The sequence below is a fragment of the Desmodus rotundus genome, chromosome X, assembly GCF_022682495.2.
Source record: "Desmodus rotundus isolate HL8 chromosome X, HLdesRot8A.1, whole genome shotgun sequence".
Taxonomy (NCBI): Eukaryota; Metazoa; Chordata; class Mammalia; order Chiroptera; family Phyllostomidae; genus Desmodus; species Desmodus rotundus.
This window is the reverse complement of record NC_071400.1, coordinates 61,499,654-61,517,481: the sequence shown is the minus strand read 5'-3', so window position 1 is coordinate 61,517,481 and position 17,828 is coordinate 61,499,654. Positions and strand designations below refer to the sequence as shown.

General features: G+C 41.0%; 1 protein-coding gene across 1 annotated transcript in view; it reads right to left on the bottom strand.

Moving 5' to 3' along the window:
• Nucleotides 1–17,828, bottom strand: part of LOC112308180 (phosphatidylinositol-binding clathrin assembly protein LAP) — a 54,754-nt gene extending 36,926 nt beyond the window's left edge. The window contains exons 1-9 of the mRNA XM_071220265.1: nt 17,795–17,828; nt 16,739–17,158; nt 15,295–15,437; nt 12,681–12,756; nt 11,599–11,701; nt 11,314–11,407; nt 11,082–11,193; nt 10,163–10,269; nt 8,573–8,614 (exon numbers count right to left, since the gene is read on the bottom strand). Coding sequence (XP_071076366.1) covers nt 8,573–8,614; nt 10,163–10,269; nt 11,082–11,193; nt 11,314–11,407; nt 11,599–11,701; nt 12,681–12,756; nt 15,295–15,437; nt 16,739–17,158; nt 17,795–17,828 — 1,131 coding nt within the window. The remainder of the gene's footprint in view (nt 1–8,572; nt 8,615–10,162; nt 10,270–11,081; nt 11,194–11,313; nt 11,408–11,598; nt 11,702–12,680; nt 12,757–15,294; nt 15,438–16,738; nt 17,159–17,794) is intronic.

The following is a 17,828-nucleotide window of genomic DNA, read 5'->3' as shown; positions in this document are numbered from 1 at the left end:
AAAGGATTGTAAGAAATTACTACGAACAACTGTATACCAAGAAATTTGAAAACCTGGGCAAAACGAATAAATTTTTAGAAACATATGATCTTCCAAACTGAACCAAGAAGCAGCAAAGCCTGAACAGATTCATAACAGCTAGTGAAATTGAAGCAGTCATCAAAAAACTCCCAGCACACAAAAGCCCTGGACTGGATGGTTGCATAGGAGAATTTTACAAAATATTTAAGGAAGAGCTAACCCCTATCCTTCTCTAGCTATTCCAAAATATCCAAGAAGAGTGAAGACTCCCAAACTCTTTTCATGAAGCCAGGATCATCTTAATCCCCAAACCAGACAAAGACACAACAAAGAAAGAAAACTATAGGCCAATATCACTGATGAACATAGATGCTAAAATCCTAAAAAAATGTTGGCAAAACACATCCAGCAATACTTTAAAAAGATAGTACACCATAATCAAGTGATCTTAGCTATAAGGGGAACCTAATCAACAAAACAAATAGGTGAGCAAAATAGAACCAAAGATATTGAAATAAAGAAAAAATTGATAGTGACCAGAGAGGAGGGGGGAGGGGGATAATGGGGGACAGAAATGGAAGGGTCAAGTCAAGGAACATGTACAAAGGACCCATGGACAAAGACAATGCGGGGAGGGAGGACTGAATGTAGGAAGTGGGGGTGGGTAAGGTTGGGGAGAGTACTAGGGGGAAAATGGGGACAAGTGTAACTGCACAACAATAAAAAAAATTTTAAAAACAACAGCAAAAGTCTCTTAAAATGATCAAAGAACTACCAAAATGCCTATCCTCTTTGGAGAATACATTGGCCTTGAAATCATTTATTATTTGTGGTTCCTTCAAGAATCACATGATCGTAAAATAAATTTAAGTAAAACATTAAGGAGAAGAGGGAGAAAGGTAGAGAAAGAAACTGAGAGATAGAGGGAAAAAAAGGGAATCTCACTGAGGGTAGCAATGTAATCACGGTTTCTGGTCTCTGCTGAAATGTCCCCTCCTTAACAGAGATTTCCTTGACTACCCTACATAAAAGAGTGCCTAGCAACAGTCTCTTTACCCTCACTATGCTTTTTCTTCACTTATTTTTATTCAAATTATAGGTTTGTTTCTTTGTATGTGTTTTGACTGTCTCCTGGCAATAGAATACAAATGTGCACAGGGACAGGGTTTTTTCCCCCGTTTTGTTCACTGATGAATCTTAAGTGCTTGACGTGCAGTAAATAATATTTGTTGACCGAATGTGGATGCATCTTTTCATTCTCTACTCCCATCGCAGATGGAAAAAGTGGGCTTCTGGCATAAGGTCAGTTCCCCATTAGGGTTCTATAAATTCCACCATCTCTCTCCTGATCCAGTCACTTACTCTTCAAGAAAAAATATTGACAAACAGTATACAAGGCACGAGGGATACAGCCACATGCAAAAACAACCTGTTTCCAGGCTTCATGACCTGAGAAGGTCTAGTCTACAGGTCTAGGGGTGGAGACATACCAAATAATCGCATGAAGAAATGTAAAATCAAAGTTGTGAAAAGTACTATGAAAGAGAGGTACTGGATACTCCGTGTTTAAGCAGGGGAGTCTGACCAAGTCAGGGAGGCTGGGGAAGCAAGCCTTCCTGAAGAAAGTAGCAGTTAAGCTGAGAAATGAAGGACATCTAAGGGATAAGGAGAAGAAGAGGAGAGGAATGGGCACTGTAGGTCGGAGAACAGCATGTGCAAAGGCCCCAGGAAGGGCATATGACACAGACCAAGAATAAAGAGGAACCATGTTGCTAGAGAGGGCAAAGGGGAATGTGAGTGAGATGAAGCTGGAGAGTAGACAGGGATTAGGCAATGCAGGATCTTAAATTAAAGGCAATGTTGGGAGTCTGGACACTCTCTTAAGAATACTGGGTGACCACTGCAGGGCTTTTAGGTGAAGGGTGAAAGGATCAGATCTGTGTTTTGCAAGCTATCAGATATGCATTATGGTTGCGTTGTGTAAAACAAACAGCAGGGGGCAGAATATATGGAGGCAGACTGGAAAGTGAGAGATGATAGAAGTTAGGGTGATGGTGTTGCGGCAAAGAGAGACAGAGATGGGCAATGAAATGCCACTTGGAGGAAGGTTTCACAAAGGAGTTGTTTACAGAGCTGTAGGTAGGGCTAAGGGAAGATTCTGAGGGGAAAACGGGAGTGCTATTAATGATTACAGTGGCGGCACAGGTATTAAGAAGGGCAACAAGCACATGGGCCTGAAAACAGTCAGAGGAGCCTGGATACCACTCAGTGCAGAGGAGTTGCCAGAACAAGGCAGCCAAGCAGAAATGTACTCAGAGGGGGCGAAAATGTAGGGACCAGGAGAAGACCTTCCCAGGGATGCATGATAACAACATATACCCCCTGAGCACAGAAGAATCAGAGCAACCATCCCTTCACAGAGCTCACAGGCCCCTCTGCAGTGGGCAGAGCAGAAAGTCTGAGGCCCAGGGTGAACCTCAAAGGTTCAAACACACAAGATGGGCAGGGAGTGGTAGAGGGCCCCCCAAAATGATCAGGGGACTGACTGCCAGTTTCACCAGGGCAAACACGCATTTGGCACATGGACCAAGTATTTCTGTTGTGGTTCATCCCCTCAGGCATTCAATAAGTATATAACAAAATAACTAACACAAAAGAAATAAGATAAAATAAATATCAATATTTGAACAATATTGATTAGAAACATTGTTTTTCATCTGATGTGCTTTCAGACACTTCAGTGACAGCTATAAATTTGTGCAGATGCTGCCACCCGAGGTCAGCAGATGTGATTAGCAGAACGCTGCTTAGAATGACTGAACACGTAAAATGCACCAAGGTGCTTTACAAGGAAAGGGTAGCTGTGAGGCCATAAGGCCTCTTCAGTGAAGCACACAGCTACCCTCCGCCCCCCTCAAACCAGCAAGCGCTGTGGGAAGGGTGGGAAAATGCAGCCAGGCACACATCAGGGTGAAACATGAATAGGTCCCCGAATTTGTGCCCCTGGAGTTTTGATGAGGAGTGTGGCCCAGAGACGTATGTTTGAACTATTCTAGTGAAAAGTAAAAATACATCAGGTTGCAGACAGAGCAGACCCTTCTACGTGAGTCACACCCACCACGAACTGCACTGAATGGGTGAAAGGACAGGGATGGACACAGCTGCTCCCAGGAGGAGGCTCTGTGAGCCCCAGACAATGTCAATGAAACCGAGGCAGAAAGGATTAGCTGAGGAAATCAGGGAGAGTGCCTTGGAAGAAAACAAAAGGGGTTGAGTGAGCCTTAAAATGGTGAGCCTACACCTAACAGCATCTACTCACATAAAGTAAAGACTGTTGGAAGCACATGAAGAAACTGGCCAGCGTATAGTCACAGAGGAAGACCTGAACACCCTTCGAGGGATGTAGTGGCGGATTGGCTGAAAAGGCTTCTTGAATTCGTGCATTGTTTTGAGTAGACGTCTCTCAGAGACCAAGCAACTGGGGCAAAGGTGAAGATGACTTAGTTCCCATCTCTCTAGGCTCCCTCCCCTCCCACAGAGCCTTGCATTTTACTCCATTCCAGGGTTTCCAGGGCACCTGAGAAAGCTACTGAAGGCCATACATGACAAATGACTTTCTGTACTGGCTGAGGGCCAGAGACCACAGTACTAAGAAAAAAGCTCTTCTAGGGGGGTGGGCAGGGCAGGATAGAGCAAGGTGGGGAGATTTGGACAACTGTAATTGAACAATTATTATTTTTTTTAATTTTTATTGTTATTCAATTACAGTTGTATGCCTTTTTGCTCTTCTGGCTCTGACTAGAGTGTCTCAGTTGGTTAAGCATTATCCTGCAAGGCGTAATGTTGCAGGTTCAAATACGGTCAGGGCACATGCCTGGGTTGCCAGCCCACTTCCTGGCTGGGGGCCTGCAAGAGGCAACCAATCAACATCCTCTAACACATCAGTGTTTGTCTCCCTCTCTTTCTCCATCCCTTCCCCTCTCTCTGAAAATAAATAAAATCTTTTTTTTTAGCTTTTAGTTAGAAGGAGATGATTTATGGAGGAAGGAATGGGGATCTGCATGAAAGTTTACCAACAAAGACCCTCACCTATCTTCTGCAGCCTTTCTGACAGGCCGTCTACTTTGTTTCTGATTCAGGTGTCCTAGAGACCAGAGCGAGGGTAAGGAGAGAGGGTGGCACAGTGGGAAACACGGACCTCCCTCTTGGAGCTCCTCCACTCAAATGTCCCCCTCAAGATCCAGCTACAGGTGCAGAGCACTGAAGGAGGTCGAGCCCAGGTCAGTTAATGCTTGCCTGTCCCCATACTGGCTGAGCTGTGGTTCTCAGCAAAGAAACCCTTCACCATTGCCTTATGGGACTAAGTTCATTGTAGAGAAAAATAAGAGAACTACATTTTGGGAGGTATCCAATCGTGTTTTTGTAGTCTTTGTTCTGTCTTTTTCAGGAACTCGAGGGCTCAGACTGTGTCTCATTCATTACAGCAGCCTCCTCCTGGTAGGGGTCAAGCATGTGTTTGTGAATGAATGTTGATTGAAATCCACTGGTTATGGTGCCTTTGGGCAATGAAACTCCATCTTCTCCCCTACTAACTGAGATATCCTCACTGTCTCTCTGCCTGCTTATCTGACTTCTCATTCAGGAAGCCATGCACTGATTTACCCAACAGTGGTTCCCATTGTGGACCACTCTGTGGGGTTCAATGTCTATGTACAAGTCCCTCATCTGTACTTGAGGAATGCTTGTGCTGATACCTGAGAGGTGTATATATTTAGGAGAAGACATCAGGCAGAAACTCCCTCCTTCTCTGCAACCACACCTAATATTTGTATTGGCAACCATCCTCTATTCCTTGCCTCCTCCATCCTTTTATTTGAGACCACTGCTTCCACTTGTGTTCTGGATCCAATATCCTCTCATTCCCTAGGGGACCTCAATCTAGTACCTCTCTTCACAGGCTTCTTCCCATACACATGACTACCCCCTAATCCAGGCTCTGCCTGAACAGTGTACATTCCTCCAGTCACCACTAAGGCAGGTCTGCACACCAGAGTCAGGAACCTGATTGGATAAAGAATAAAGGCCCTGATTTATGAAATGGGGAGAGCTGCGGGGATGTCCTTAAAGTCCTGAGTCTCCAGATCCCCTAGAAACCTCTGAGCCTGAAGAAGTGTCCTCCCCCAACTTTGGTGAAGATGATGCCCCACAGGTTATACGCTCCATCAGGATCTGCCCCTATTCCGCTCCTGGTCTCTAGGACTCTAACTACAGTTAAGTCGCAGCAGAGCCCAGGTAGGGACATGCCTCTGAATCAGCCTCCAGCTGCCCTCCAGGATGAATAGTAAATAAAAAACAAGATCACCCTCTAGGATGATGGAAGAACTTAGTGGCAATCTTAAAGATAAAAAGGATGCAGGGATGATGATCCTCATGATCTCAATGTAATTCACCAATATGGCCCCCAAAGTAGTTGGGCCCTGGAGAACGACAAACTACAGCACACTCAATCAAGCAGTAATTCAATCGCAGTCATGGTGCCAGCCACTGCAGTTTCTTTGGTAGAGATGGCTTAACAGTCTCAGGTATGTTATAGGTAGGTAAAACTTTGGTAAATGTCCTACTTTCCATTGCTATCAAAAGTGTGGATGAGAAAAAGTTGGTAGGCACATGGAATAAACAACAGTATACATTTACAGTTTTGACCCAATCCTCTGTCATAAAATGGTCAGAACACATCTAGACCATTTAGTTAACCCTCAGAAAATCACATGGATGCACTTGCATCCATGACATCATGCTGACTGAGTCAGATGAGCAAGAAGTGGCCAGAACAGTAGAGATCTTGGAGAGCTACACGTCCTCCAGAGGGTAGTTGATAAAGATTCAGGAGCCTTCTACATCAATAAAATATGTAAGATTTCAGTGGCCAGGGGTCTATCAGGAAATCCTGCCCAAAACATAAAGTACTGCATCCAGTACCTTCCACCATTTAAAAGGAAACACAACACCTGGTAGGCCTCTTTGGGTTCTGGAGGCAACATGTTCCCACACCAGGGAAGACTGCTTTGGTCCGTAGCCCAAGTGATCTAAAATCCTGCCATATTAGTTTGGGGCTCAAAGCAATAAAGGTCTCTGTACAGCTTCTGGCTTGGCCAGCCCTATGATACAGCTGGAACGGAGCACAGGCGGGTCCGGAGGGCACAAGCAGGCTGCATGAGCAGGTTGCCAGACCCTCGTTTCATCCCCACCTGTTGCATTTCCACCTCTACCTCACATCCACACCCATTTCCATGTGAGGGATTCCTCATGACCAACTTCTAGGGAAGGAAAAAACCTGAGTTCATTGGATTTTTACAACACTGCTATTAGACAGACAATACTATTACACCAATTTTGCAGTTGCAGAAATGAGGCATAGAGAATGGAATGAGTTGTTTGAGATTACACACCTGAAGGGTGGACAACGCAGCCTCAAACCTAAGTTTATTATTCCAAATATTCTGCTGTTTCCACTGATCAGTTTTGTGCACTTAAAAAGCATGGTCTAGTTGTTATACTCATACTATGAGTCACCATTTAGCACTCAGAAGAAAACAGCCTCTTTATAAGACCAACAGCTCACAGACCTATTCAGAAGACATAAGTCTATGTGTATATACCAGCAATTGTCAACCAGTACATCATAAGAATTTTTAAAACATGCAATACCTGTTTAGTCAGGGACACTGACCTCTTTTCCCTTAGATTGTCAAAGAAAAAAATGACAACAGCCAACACAACAACAGCCATCCAGCATGAACGGATCAAAATTATACCTATTTTTTGGTCAGATCAGCAAAAATAAATTTTTTTGGTGTGCCGCAGAATTTTACTAACTAGTTTATGTGTGCCATGAGATGAAAAAGGTTGAGACCGCTGGTATATACATATATTATTCATGTGGAAATGAAAATACACATATAAGACTTCCAGCCAAGACGGAGGTGTAGGTAGATACACTGTGCCTCCTCGCACAAGCAAAAGAAGGACAACAACAAATTTAAAAACAAAAAAACAACCAGAACTGCCAGAAAATCAAACTGTATGGAAGTCCAACAACCAAGGAGTTAAGAAGAAACATTCATCCAGACTGGTAGGAGGGGTGGAGATGGGCAGCTGGGGCAGAGAGGACTCACAGCAAGGCAGTGGCTGGAGGACTGGGGTGGTCAAGGCCGTGGCTCATGGACCAGGTGAAGTGGTGGCTGGTGGACCGGGTGGTCCCACATTTGCATGTGGCTAAACCAGGAGGAACAACTAGAGAACAAGACTGCACAACCCAGGGTTCCAGCCCAGAGAAATAAAGCCCCAAGGCCTGTGACTGAAAAAACCTGTGGGGGTTGCAGTGGTGGGAGAAACACCCAGACTCACAGGAGAGTTCGTTGGAGAGACCCACAGGGTCCCAGAATGCACACAAACCCACCCACCTGGGAATCAACACCAGAAGGGCCCAATTTGATTGTGGGTAGTGGGGGAAGTTACTGAAAGCCAGCCAAGAGCCCAGCCAGTGGCATTGTTCCCTTTAGGACCCCTCCCCCACGTACAGCACCCAAGTGGGTTGCCCCACCCTGGTGAATACCTAATGCTCCACACCTTACTACGAAACAGGCACACTAAGACAAAGAAAATGGCCAAATGAAAGAACAGATCAAAGCTCCAGAAAAAATACAATTAAGCAAGGAAGAGCTAGCCAACCTATCAGATGCACAGTTCAAAACACAGGTAATCAGGATGCTCACAGAATTGGTTGAGTTGAAAATTAAAGGAAAGAGTGAAGGCTATGAAAAGTGAAGTAAAGGAAAATGTACAGGGAACCAATAGTGATGGGGAGGAAACCTGGACTCAAATCAACACTTTGGACCAGAAGGAAGAAATAATAATTCAACCAGAACAGAATGAAGAAACAAGAATTCAAAAATATGAGGAGAGGCTTAGGAACCTCCAGGACAACTTTAAACATTCCAATATCCAAATCATAGGGGTGCCAGAGGAAAAGAGGAAGAGCAAGAAATTGAAAACTATTAGAAAAAATAATGGAGAACTTCCCCAATCTCGCAAAGGGAATAGACTTTGGGAGGTACAGGGCAGAGGTGAATAAAGCGGGGGAGGGAATGGGACAACTGTAATAGCATAATCAATAAAATATATTTAGCCCTGGCTGGTGTGGTTCAGTGGGTTGAGTGCTGGCCTGCGAATCAAAGGGTGGCCTGTTCGATTCCCAGTCAGGGTACATGACTGGGTTGCAGGCCGGGTCCCCTGTGGAGGCCATGTGAGAGGTAACCACACATTGATGTTTCTCTCCCTCTCTTTCTCCTTCCCTTCCCCTCTCTCTAATAATAAATAAATAAAATCTTTAAACATTTTTAAATAATAAAATATATTAAAAAATTAAAATTAAAAAATAGATAATACACATGTAAGTATATGGCAAAGGATGGATTCTCAGATTATAATTAATGTAATAAACACACAAAGATAGAAAAGTCATTTAAATACACAAGAGAGATACACTGACCTGAGTAATATATGGAATGTTGTTTTGGTCAATTCCAACTTCCTGAATTCACAACAGGGTGGGTGGAAGCACACATTATAGCAGAGCATGGCAACAAAGAAAGTAACTGTGAGACCAATGTATCCACAAAAGAGAAAACATCCCAAAAGCATGAATGCATTGCTAGGCTGGTACCTGTCTACTTGGGTTGGCCATAAAGTTCATTTGTTTCTTTTCTGAAATATGACTCTACTAGCACTTAGTTGTCTTTAACTTCATTTGAAAGAATTTTGTTAAGAGTGTATTGTGACAGCTGTCAAACCAGCTTGCACTTAAAAACAATTTATCAGATCAGTGAGATTTTGCCCTGGCTGGTGTGGCTCAGTGGATTGAGTGCTGGCCTAAGAACCAAAGGGTTGCTGGTTTGATTCCCTGTCTAGGGCACATGCCTGGGTTGCAGGCCAGATCCCCGGTAGGGGGCATGCAAGAGGCAACCACACATTGATGTTTCTCCCCCTCTCTTTCTCCCTCCCTTCCTCTCTAAAAATAAATAAATCTTTTTTAAAAATTGGTTAACTTTTGTGTAGCCATTTGAATATTTAAGATGAAAAAAAATAAGCAAAACTTTCAACTTTATTGTTTTAAGAAAGGTAAAAACACAACTGAAACACAGAAAAAGATTTGTGCAGTGTATAGAGAAGGTGCTGTGACTGACTGAATGTGTCAAAGTGTTTTGTGAAGTGTCGTGCTGGAGATTTCTCGCTGGACGATGCTCCACAGTCAGGTAGACCAGTTGAAGTTGATAGCGATCAAATCGAGACATTAATTGAGAACAATCAATGCTATACCATGTGGGAGATAGCCGACACACTCAAAATAGCCAAAGCAATAAAGTTATTGGTGAAAATGAAAAAAAAAAAGTCTCTTATTTTACAGAAAAAACTAAATGGACTTTTTGGCCAACCCAACAGATCAACAAAAACACCAGGCTAAATAAAGTAGCCCTTGAACACTTAAGCACAACCTTATACTTATCCTAAGGATAAAACTATAAAATAAAAGACTCATCAGATATTGAGTCTTTGCTGTCTCGATATCATACAAATGTGTTCTAATTTTTAATGAATCAGAGTTAGCTATTATTCATATTGTTCTCCCGTGGGTAATACGTCTTTTTTCCCCATTTTCAGAAGTTCTACTACTGGTTGCCTAGGCGTGGTTCTCTTTGTATTTATCCTGCTTGGGTTCTTCTAAGTATCAGGGTAGATGTGGGGCTCACGTTATGTCTTTCTTTCTCTCATTGATCACAGACCTGTTCTACCTGAAAAGACATCATATATAGTTTGCCCCAGTCTTAGAGTCGTTTCTGCTGAGAGGGTGAGCTTATGATCGGTTATCATCATGGCTGCAAACAGAAATCCTTGTCAGACCGCTTTCGTGCAGAAGTGCATTGAAAAGTACATTTGAGGTACTTAATTTTAGTTTTTAGTTTTACTGTTTACAAGATAGTTTAAGTGTTTGCATGGTGGTAGTGGTAGGGGGGATAGTTACATTGGATATTAAGCTACTATACAAAACAGAAAAGCCTGGGATAGAAATAGAGTTGTATACCTCTGCGACTTTTAGAAACTGTGCCAGTCTGGTTGTTCTGTCAAGAAATTTGATGTAAATATCCAAACTTGCCTCACATTGGCTCTTCCTCATGTCAAAAAACTTGCCTAAAAATAGAAAAAATATTATCATGTAGAAGCCAATAACTTAGCAATTTTCAAGTTTCCCTCCATTCTGATGATTCTATTTTAATTGCTTCTGGATATTATTTTAACTTGTTCCAAATAATTACAGTTTTAATCCAGCTCTTTTGTTTTAAAAAGCAACAATACCACTCAATTTATATATTTAACAAATTTCTATGGAGTAACTACTGCATGCGAACACTGGTGCTGGAAATACATCTAAAGTTTAATAGCATACAGAGATTGTTTGGATAGTTTAGTATCAACTTCTGTAACTTCTAGTCTGTAATCTTTTTGAAAACTCTGAAGCTCTCTGAGGGAAGGGGCTGTGTTTCCTACTCTGTTAGAACTCTACAAATGTATAGGCACTTACACTGCAGTATAGGAAAAACATCTCAAGTTCTCATCAATGAAGTCTGGAGAACCATAACTATGAAATGAATCATTCGTAAGGGCAAAACAATGACAGATAATTCCTGAAAAGCCTACAAAATATATGCTTCTATATGATCAATAACAATTACTTATGTTATAGGCTATATTTTCTTAGAAAACTCTGAACTGTATTTTGACCTTGGTGGAGCGGGCCTTAATGACTAATACATAAATATGGCAACCCATATTGATTCCCTGGTAAATTTCCCAGAAATATCAGTTAACACTTATGACCTTGCAAATATCTCCTGTTTTTAACCTAAAACAAATGTGAATCTAAATATAGACATAAAAGATTTTTATAAATAAATTGTTTTTACCAGTTTTTTAAAGTATGTAACATTTATTCTTTAGCCTACCTAGCAGATTAAGGATTCCCTCATTGTAGGCCGCAAAGAGGCAAAGAGAATCCTTAAAGAGGAGCATGAAAGCAGCATGTATTATACCATTAGTTAGTTCCTCAGGATTTGCCTGGAAGTTAAGTAAAAGAGTAGTCAGTTACCAGCACAGTTTAACAAAATTTCTTCCCCGACCTATAGTTAAACAATGCCATTTACCAAAGTTTTAAAATAGTATTTATAAAGCTCTTACCTTAAAAGTAAGAAGAGCATCAAATTGAATTTGAATTACTTGAAGTGTGGTGAGCAGCTCTCTAGTATTCATAGTTCTCATCATACCATCCATCCTGTAAAAGACCAAAGAAATTTATAACATCAATAATTAAGAGTTCGAGAAGCACTGTGACATCAGCATATTGAAATACAGCTGTGAAAAAATTTTAAAAAGAAGAAATCATCTGTGTTTTTGACAAACTACATATTATTGCACATATGTATTTCAGTATTTCTTGATTACACATGAATAATATTTACTGACCCTCTCTTGGTTTTGGTGATGTCAGATGAAATCAGTCTACATGCGAGTGACTTTTCATTCAAGTACCTGCTATACTGTCTGATGAAAGTTGACATAGTAGGGCCTAAAAATAAAATATTTTAATTATTTTTAATAAACCAATATTAACCATTTGCAACATATGTCAATAAATGCAAGGACTTTTCACTCCACATTTACCCGTATATCTCAACAATATCTTTGAAGTACAAAAGCTGGAATGGCCTTCATTAATCATCTAGTCCTACATTCCTCAAACTTTCTGTTAAGTATTATTTTTTATTTTCTAAAAGCCTTGGTATCACCTCATGATGTGGTGTTGATGGTGACATTCCTGAACAGAGGAAATAATTAAACTTTATCAATTTCTTTCACATTTCCATAAAATCTACTGGAAATTTTTAGCATTTCCCTAAAACTCCCCATCTCATTGCAGTCATCCCTCCCTCGCTCTCCCTCCGTGCAGCAAATGACCTTGACTCCTACTGAATAAGCAAAATGGAGGGGAAAAAAGGCCATGATGGAAACTCAACTTCCAAACGTACCTTGATTCATTTATTAAATTTATTTATTCATTCAACAATTGTTGAGTGCCTACTGAGCCAGGCCTGTTCTAGATGCTGGAAGTTCAGCAGTAAACAAAATAGATAAAAATCCCTGCCCTCATGAAACTTACATCCGATGTGGAACTGACGGACAAGCAAAAGAAAAGAAACACACGAGATGGTTAGTCAGTGGGAAGTGGAAAGAATAAAACCAAGGCAGAGAAGTGACATAGGGTTGTGCCACGATTTTTGGTAGACTGAACAAGGAAGGCCTTGCTGAGTAAATATCGATACCTGGAGAGTTCAGTTTCCTCTATCTTTAGCACATAGCACATTCCATTATTCTCAGTAAGCACTCAAGTGTGCTGTATTAATGAATTTAGAAATTATCTACCATCATAAAATGTATAACATACCACACCCTTTATAATTTGAAACCATCTTTAAAAACCAGGCATGGTTTTCAGAACTCTTCCCTCCTTGCCACACAGGAATATTTCCATCAAAGAATCAGCTTACCTTCTGTGACACTGTTATCCAGGAAGTTGTGTAAAGTGAACAAAGAGTCTCTGGATGCAAGATGCTTGATAAAACGCTGTCGAACAAATGTGCCAAATCCAAAAATTAGTTTCTTCCCACAAATAAGAGTGCTTTAATGATTTTTGTCATTGTGAAAGAGTTCTTAACATAATTCTATCATACAGGTACTTCACAAGCACTGATTAAGGCAAGCATGATCATATCCTGGGCTACACAGCATAAGGACCTGCAGCGGTGTCTTCTGTTTATATGCTCCCAAGTAAATAAGGGGTTAAACAGTAAAGCTCATGTGTATACACACCCTTTTCTCCCAAGACTTCCTATCTAGCCATTCCTCCTTTTTGATTTTGAGAACATTTAATTAATTACAGAGTTATTCTAATTCATAGTGCATTACTTGATAATTTAATTTACAGAAAATTTTTTAAAATATATATACACCTGTGTACTCCACTCCTCTACCCAGAAATGACAACTGCTACCTTTCTGACATATCTGTTTCAAGTCTATTTTAAAATAAGAGGATTAAAGTATTAGAGATAAAGTTAAAAATACCCTTAGCCCCATCCCTAAGTTCCATTTCTTTCTCCTACCTGGAATAGACCTGTATTGTAATTGTAATATGCTATCTTTACTCTATTTTCTTTATAGCTTCATATATATTTGTTCTATAGAAAAATATTAAATGCATTTTTAAATTTTATATAAATGGTACTATACTCTATGATTTTACAATTTGTTGCCTCTATTAGCATTTTTTTTTTTTGAGTTCTAGCCTGGTTGGTATACATCCCATTTAATGCAATGTAGTATTTCATTATACAAACACACCTCATTTTAGTTATCTGTTCCCTACTTATTGAAATTTAGGTGATTTCTACTTTCTAAATATTATAAATATCCTATGAGTAGTGGATTTGCTGGGTTACTAGGCTGGGCATTTTCAGTTTTACTAAACATGTCTCAACGCTCTCCTTTGACAGTGATAAACTGCAGCAAGTAATATCTGCATGTCATCCAACGGTGTATCAGTTCCCATTTCCTCAAGATCTCTGCAACTCTTGACACTGCCATGCATTTTAGATTTTTCTCATTTGAGCATGTTCTCTGACAGCTATCAGTCATTCTGGTTTCCCTATCCAAGAATTGTCTGTTTAGTTTTTTGTTCATTATTCTGTTGTACTGCTGTTTTCTTTCTTTCTTTTTTAACCCTCACCTGAGGATATGTTTTTTTTAAATGAGTTTTAAGAGAGAGAGAGGAAGGGAAAAGGAGAGAGACAGGTCAAGATCAATTGGTTGCATCCCATATGCACCCTAACTGGGGATCGAACCTGCAACCTTTTGGTGTATGGGACAGTGCTCCAACCATTGGAGCTACCCAGCCAGGGCTGCCCTTTTCTTATTGATAATATATTCTAAATATTAATCTTTTGTCTGTAATATATAAAATCTTATTCCAACTTCATAGTACCTTCCCTTCTAAAATGTCATAAGCATATTCTCCTACATTTTCCTCGATTTTAAAATTTAGGTTTTGCATTTATAGATATTTCATTCATGTGGAATTTATTTTTGTATATGAAGTAAGATAAAGATCTCATTCTATTTTTTCCATAGGGATGTTACTTGTACCAAAAGGCTTTATTTTAAATTCCAAAAAAAAGATGTCTCAATGAAATGTACTTAATAAACACCTTTTTCTTTAAAAATGTAAAAAAATAAATAAATTCCATACTTCCCCCCATGTTTTTAGTGCCACCAAGCTCCCACATAAGTATAGTTCTACTTCTGAGCTCGCTACTGTGTTGCATTTATACAAAGGTTGTATCTTTACCAATACCATGCTATGTAGTTACTAATGCTTTATAGTAAGTTTCAAAATCCAGTAAATTTCCAAATCCTAATTTTTTAAAGATTTTATTTATTTATTTTTAGAGTAAGGGATGGGGAAAGAGAGGGAGAGAAACATCAGTGTGCGGTTGCCTCTCTTGGGTACCTTACTGGGAACCTGGCCTGTAACCCAGGCATGTGCCCTGACTGAGAATCAAACCAGTGACCCTTTGATTCGCAGGTCAGTGCTCAATCCACTGAATCCCCACCAGCCAGGGCTCAAATCCTAATTTTTAATGCAAAGTTTACTGAGATAAAATGTTAGTTTAAAGTAGAAAACAGTAAGTAATTTAATGTTATGGAACATTTCGGCTGTTTGATAAAATATAAAAAGTGTATGTGGGAAGAGGTGGACAGGTGATGATGTAATACACTCAGGTATCCAGTATCTTGTGGTAAAATAAAGCTGCTACGTAACAATACATTTTGGGGGGCTTTCCCTTTTGGTCTAAATCATCTAAAGAATTGAGTAAAATATCCAACCTTTTGTCCACTTTATTATCCATTGGCTAAAATAGTATACCTTAAATACTGCTTATAAAGATATATTCATATACAAAATGAAAAAATCAGTTTTTAATACCCACTGCTCTTCGCTTCTCTTATTTGTCACAATTGAAAGTAAAATGTGGTAAGCCTTTGTCAAACCAAGAACATTTCTGCAGTTGTAAATGACTACCACTCCCATACCCACCGTGCTCACCTCATTCCCATGCACCATAAGGTGATGCACCGTAACTAGGGCTTTGAACACCACCACCCAGCTGCTGCTCCTGGTTTTCTCAGAAAGAACATCAGCCAGGTGTTCAACACTCTTATTTGTTTCATTGATGTACTGTATTAGATCTAAATGAGAGAAAACGACAAGTATTAAAATGTAGACTGAGAAATAATTTTCAAAATCATAATTGGTAACTTTAAAGACAGATGCAATCAAATCTCAGAGTAATGACAAAGGGAATAACCTAAGCATTTTCTTCATTACAAGTATTATCATTTATAATGACGTGTTACATGATATTTAAAACCTATGTACCCTATAGTTCTGTGTACTTGATGAGGGTAGGGACTGTGCTCACTTTGGTCACCAGTGTTCCCCCAAGATGCAGCACAGTAGTTGGTACATAACAGGTTACGGTAAATACTTGTTAACTGAATAGGACTCAAGAAGGTAACATACCCAAGGACATACAAGTAGTTAAGTGGCAGTGGCAGGGATTTGAAATTGTTGTTATACATGCGCACTGTCATGATGATAAGAAGATACAATTTCAGAAGGCAAATATATATTAAGTCAATGGACTTTTAAAGTAAAATGCCAAGATGTGATGAAAAGACTGAGTCAGCTATGAAGGTTTCAACAGCGGTAGGATTTGGGTAAATTGCCTACAGCACATATTATTTAAATAAGTCCTTGTTCACAATGAACTCAAACGACAGGGAGTGGGGAGATCCTGGAGGCTATTCTGTCTTTGAACAAAAGGTAACTTTAAGAATCAAAATACTTTTCCCTGGAAACATACACAGAAAAAAAAAGTGTTGCAAGGGACACTTTAAAGCGGGGGTGTCCAACCTGCGGACTACGGACCGCGGGTGGCTTAGGATGGCTGTGAATGCGGCCCAACACAAAACTGTAAATTTATTGAAAACATTAGGACTTTTTTTTGTGACTATGTGTCACAATGTATTTAATGTGTGGCCCAAGACAACTTCTTCCTTCTTCTTCCTTTGTGGCCCAGAGACGCCGAAAGGTTGCATATTCACGAACTTTAGGTTAAGGACTACCTGTGGGACGATCTGCTTGATAGACTTTCCTTCATTTCAGAAGCCTCTCTAATGTCATGACTTATACAGGGGCCTGGGGTGGACTTCGGAATAGAAACCTCTCTCCGAAACCCGGGGTGTTACTGTATCACGTCTTGTGTACTAAGTTACTTCAGAATTATAGTTTGGAGTTAAAAAGCCCAGTGGTTCTCTTCTAGCTGCAATCGAAATTCACCAGAAGTGAGAGCCCAATCCCTCGGGGCCTGCAGCCACGCGGACTATGGAGGGGAGGGCTGGGGGGGGCCGGGGGCGAGGTCCCCCGTTACAGGTGCTCGGAGCAGGCCAGCCGTCTGTGAGCCGCCGGCCCTGGAGCTCCTACTTACCAGCCAGGTGTTTCGGCTCAGGTTCCGTTAACTCATCCGTGGTGGCCGCGAGGGCAGCCTTGGCCACAGATGACCCCATGCGAGCGTCGCCGCGGTGGACCGCTAGCCACGAGGGCGATGGCTCCAGAGCCTGGCCCCTCCCCTTCCGGACCTGCCGACTGAGTAACGGACGGCACCCCTGGTGACCGATGGGGCGCCTGAGGTGACTGAAGAAACGACTGGCCCTGCGTGTAGTTTTCACCAAATGACTTTTTTTGTGGAGCTTGATGCAGATCTGCAACAGCGTGCGGTGGGATTCTAAGTCTGAGGTGCCCCGGTACTGCAAGAAAGTTGGGAAAATGGCTGCGGGCCCCAGAAAAAGTTCTGAAGACAGGATGGGGCTTGGGGCGGGGCGGACCCGGGGCGGGGCAGGGGGACTCCCTGCGCAGTAGGCGCTCAAAACAAACAATCATGGAATGAGTGGTCTGAGGGAGGGGGACATTTTGGCGGCTCCAGGTGAACGCTCTGGACATCTTCAGATCTTTTGAAGTTAAGCAGTTGTAAGACGGTACTTCGGGAATCCTTACTGGGGCATTTTTAGAAGCTTCCATCATACACTATGTGCGCAGTATCTTTCCAGAGGTGATGTGCTCGGATACAGAGGTCCATACACTTGTTTAATAGTATTCCGTTATTATGCTTTCAACGTCTCTGGAATCTGTAGTGATGTTAACGTCTGTTCCTCATATTGGTAATGTAAGGGTCCTATCTCTTTTTTTTTTTTCTTGATAGGTGTGCCCAGTTATGAATTTGATTTTTCTCGAAGAAACTTTGGATTTCATTGATTTTTTTCTATAGTCTGTTTAATATTCCATTGATTTTTTTCTATAGTCTGTTTAATATTCCATTGATTTCTGCTCTTTATTATTCCTTGTCTTCTATTTGCATTCACTTTCTTTTGCTCTTTATTTTTAGAATTCTTTATTTTTTTTGTTGTTGTTCAAGTACAGTTGTCGCCATCTTCACCCCACCACGCCCACTGCCCCACCCACCCCCACCGCCCACCCTGGAACCCACCCTCTTTGGCTTTGTCCGTGTGTCCTTTATACAT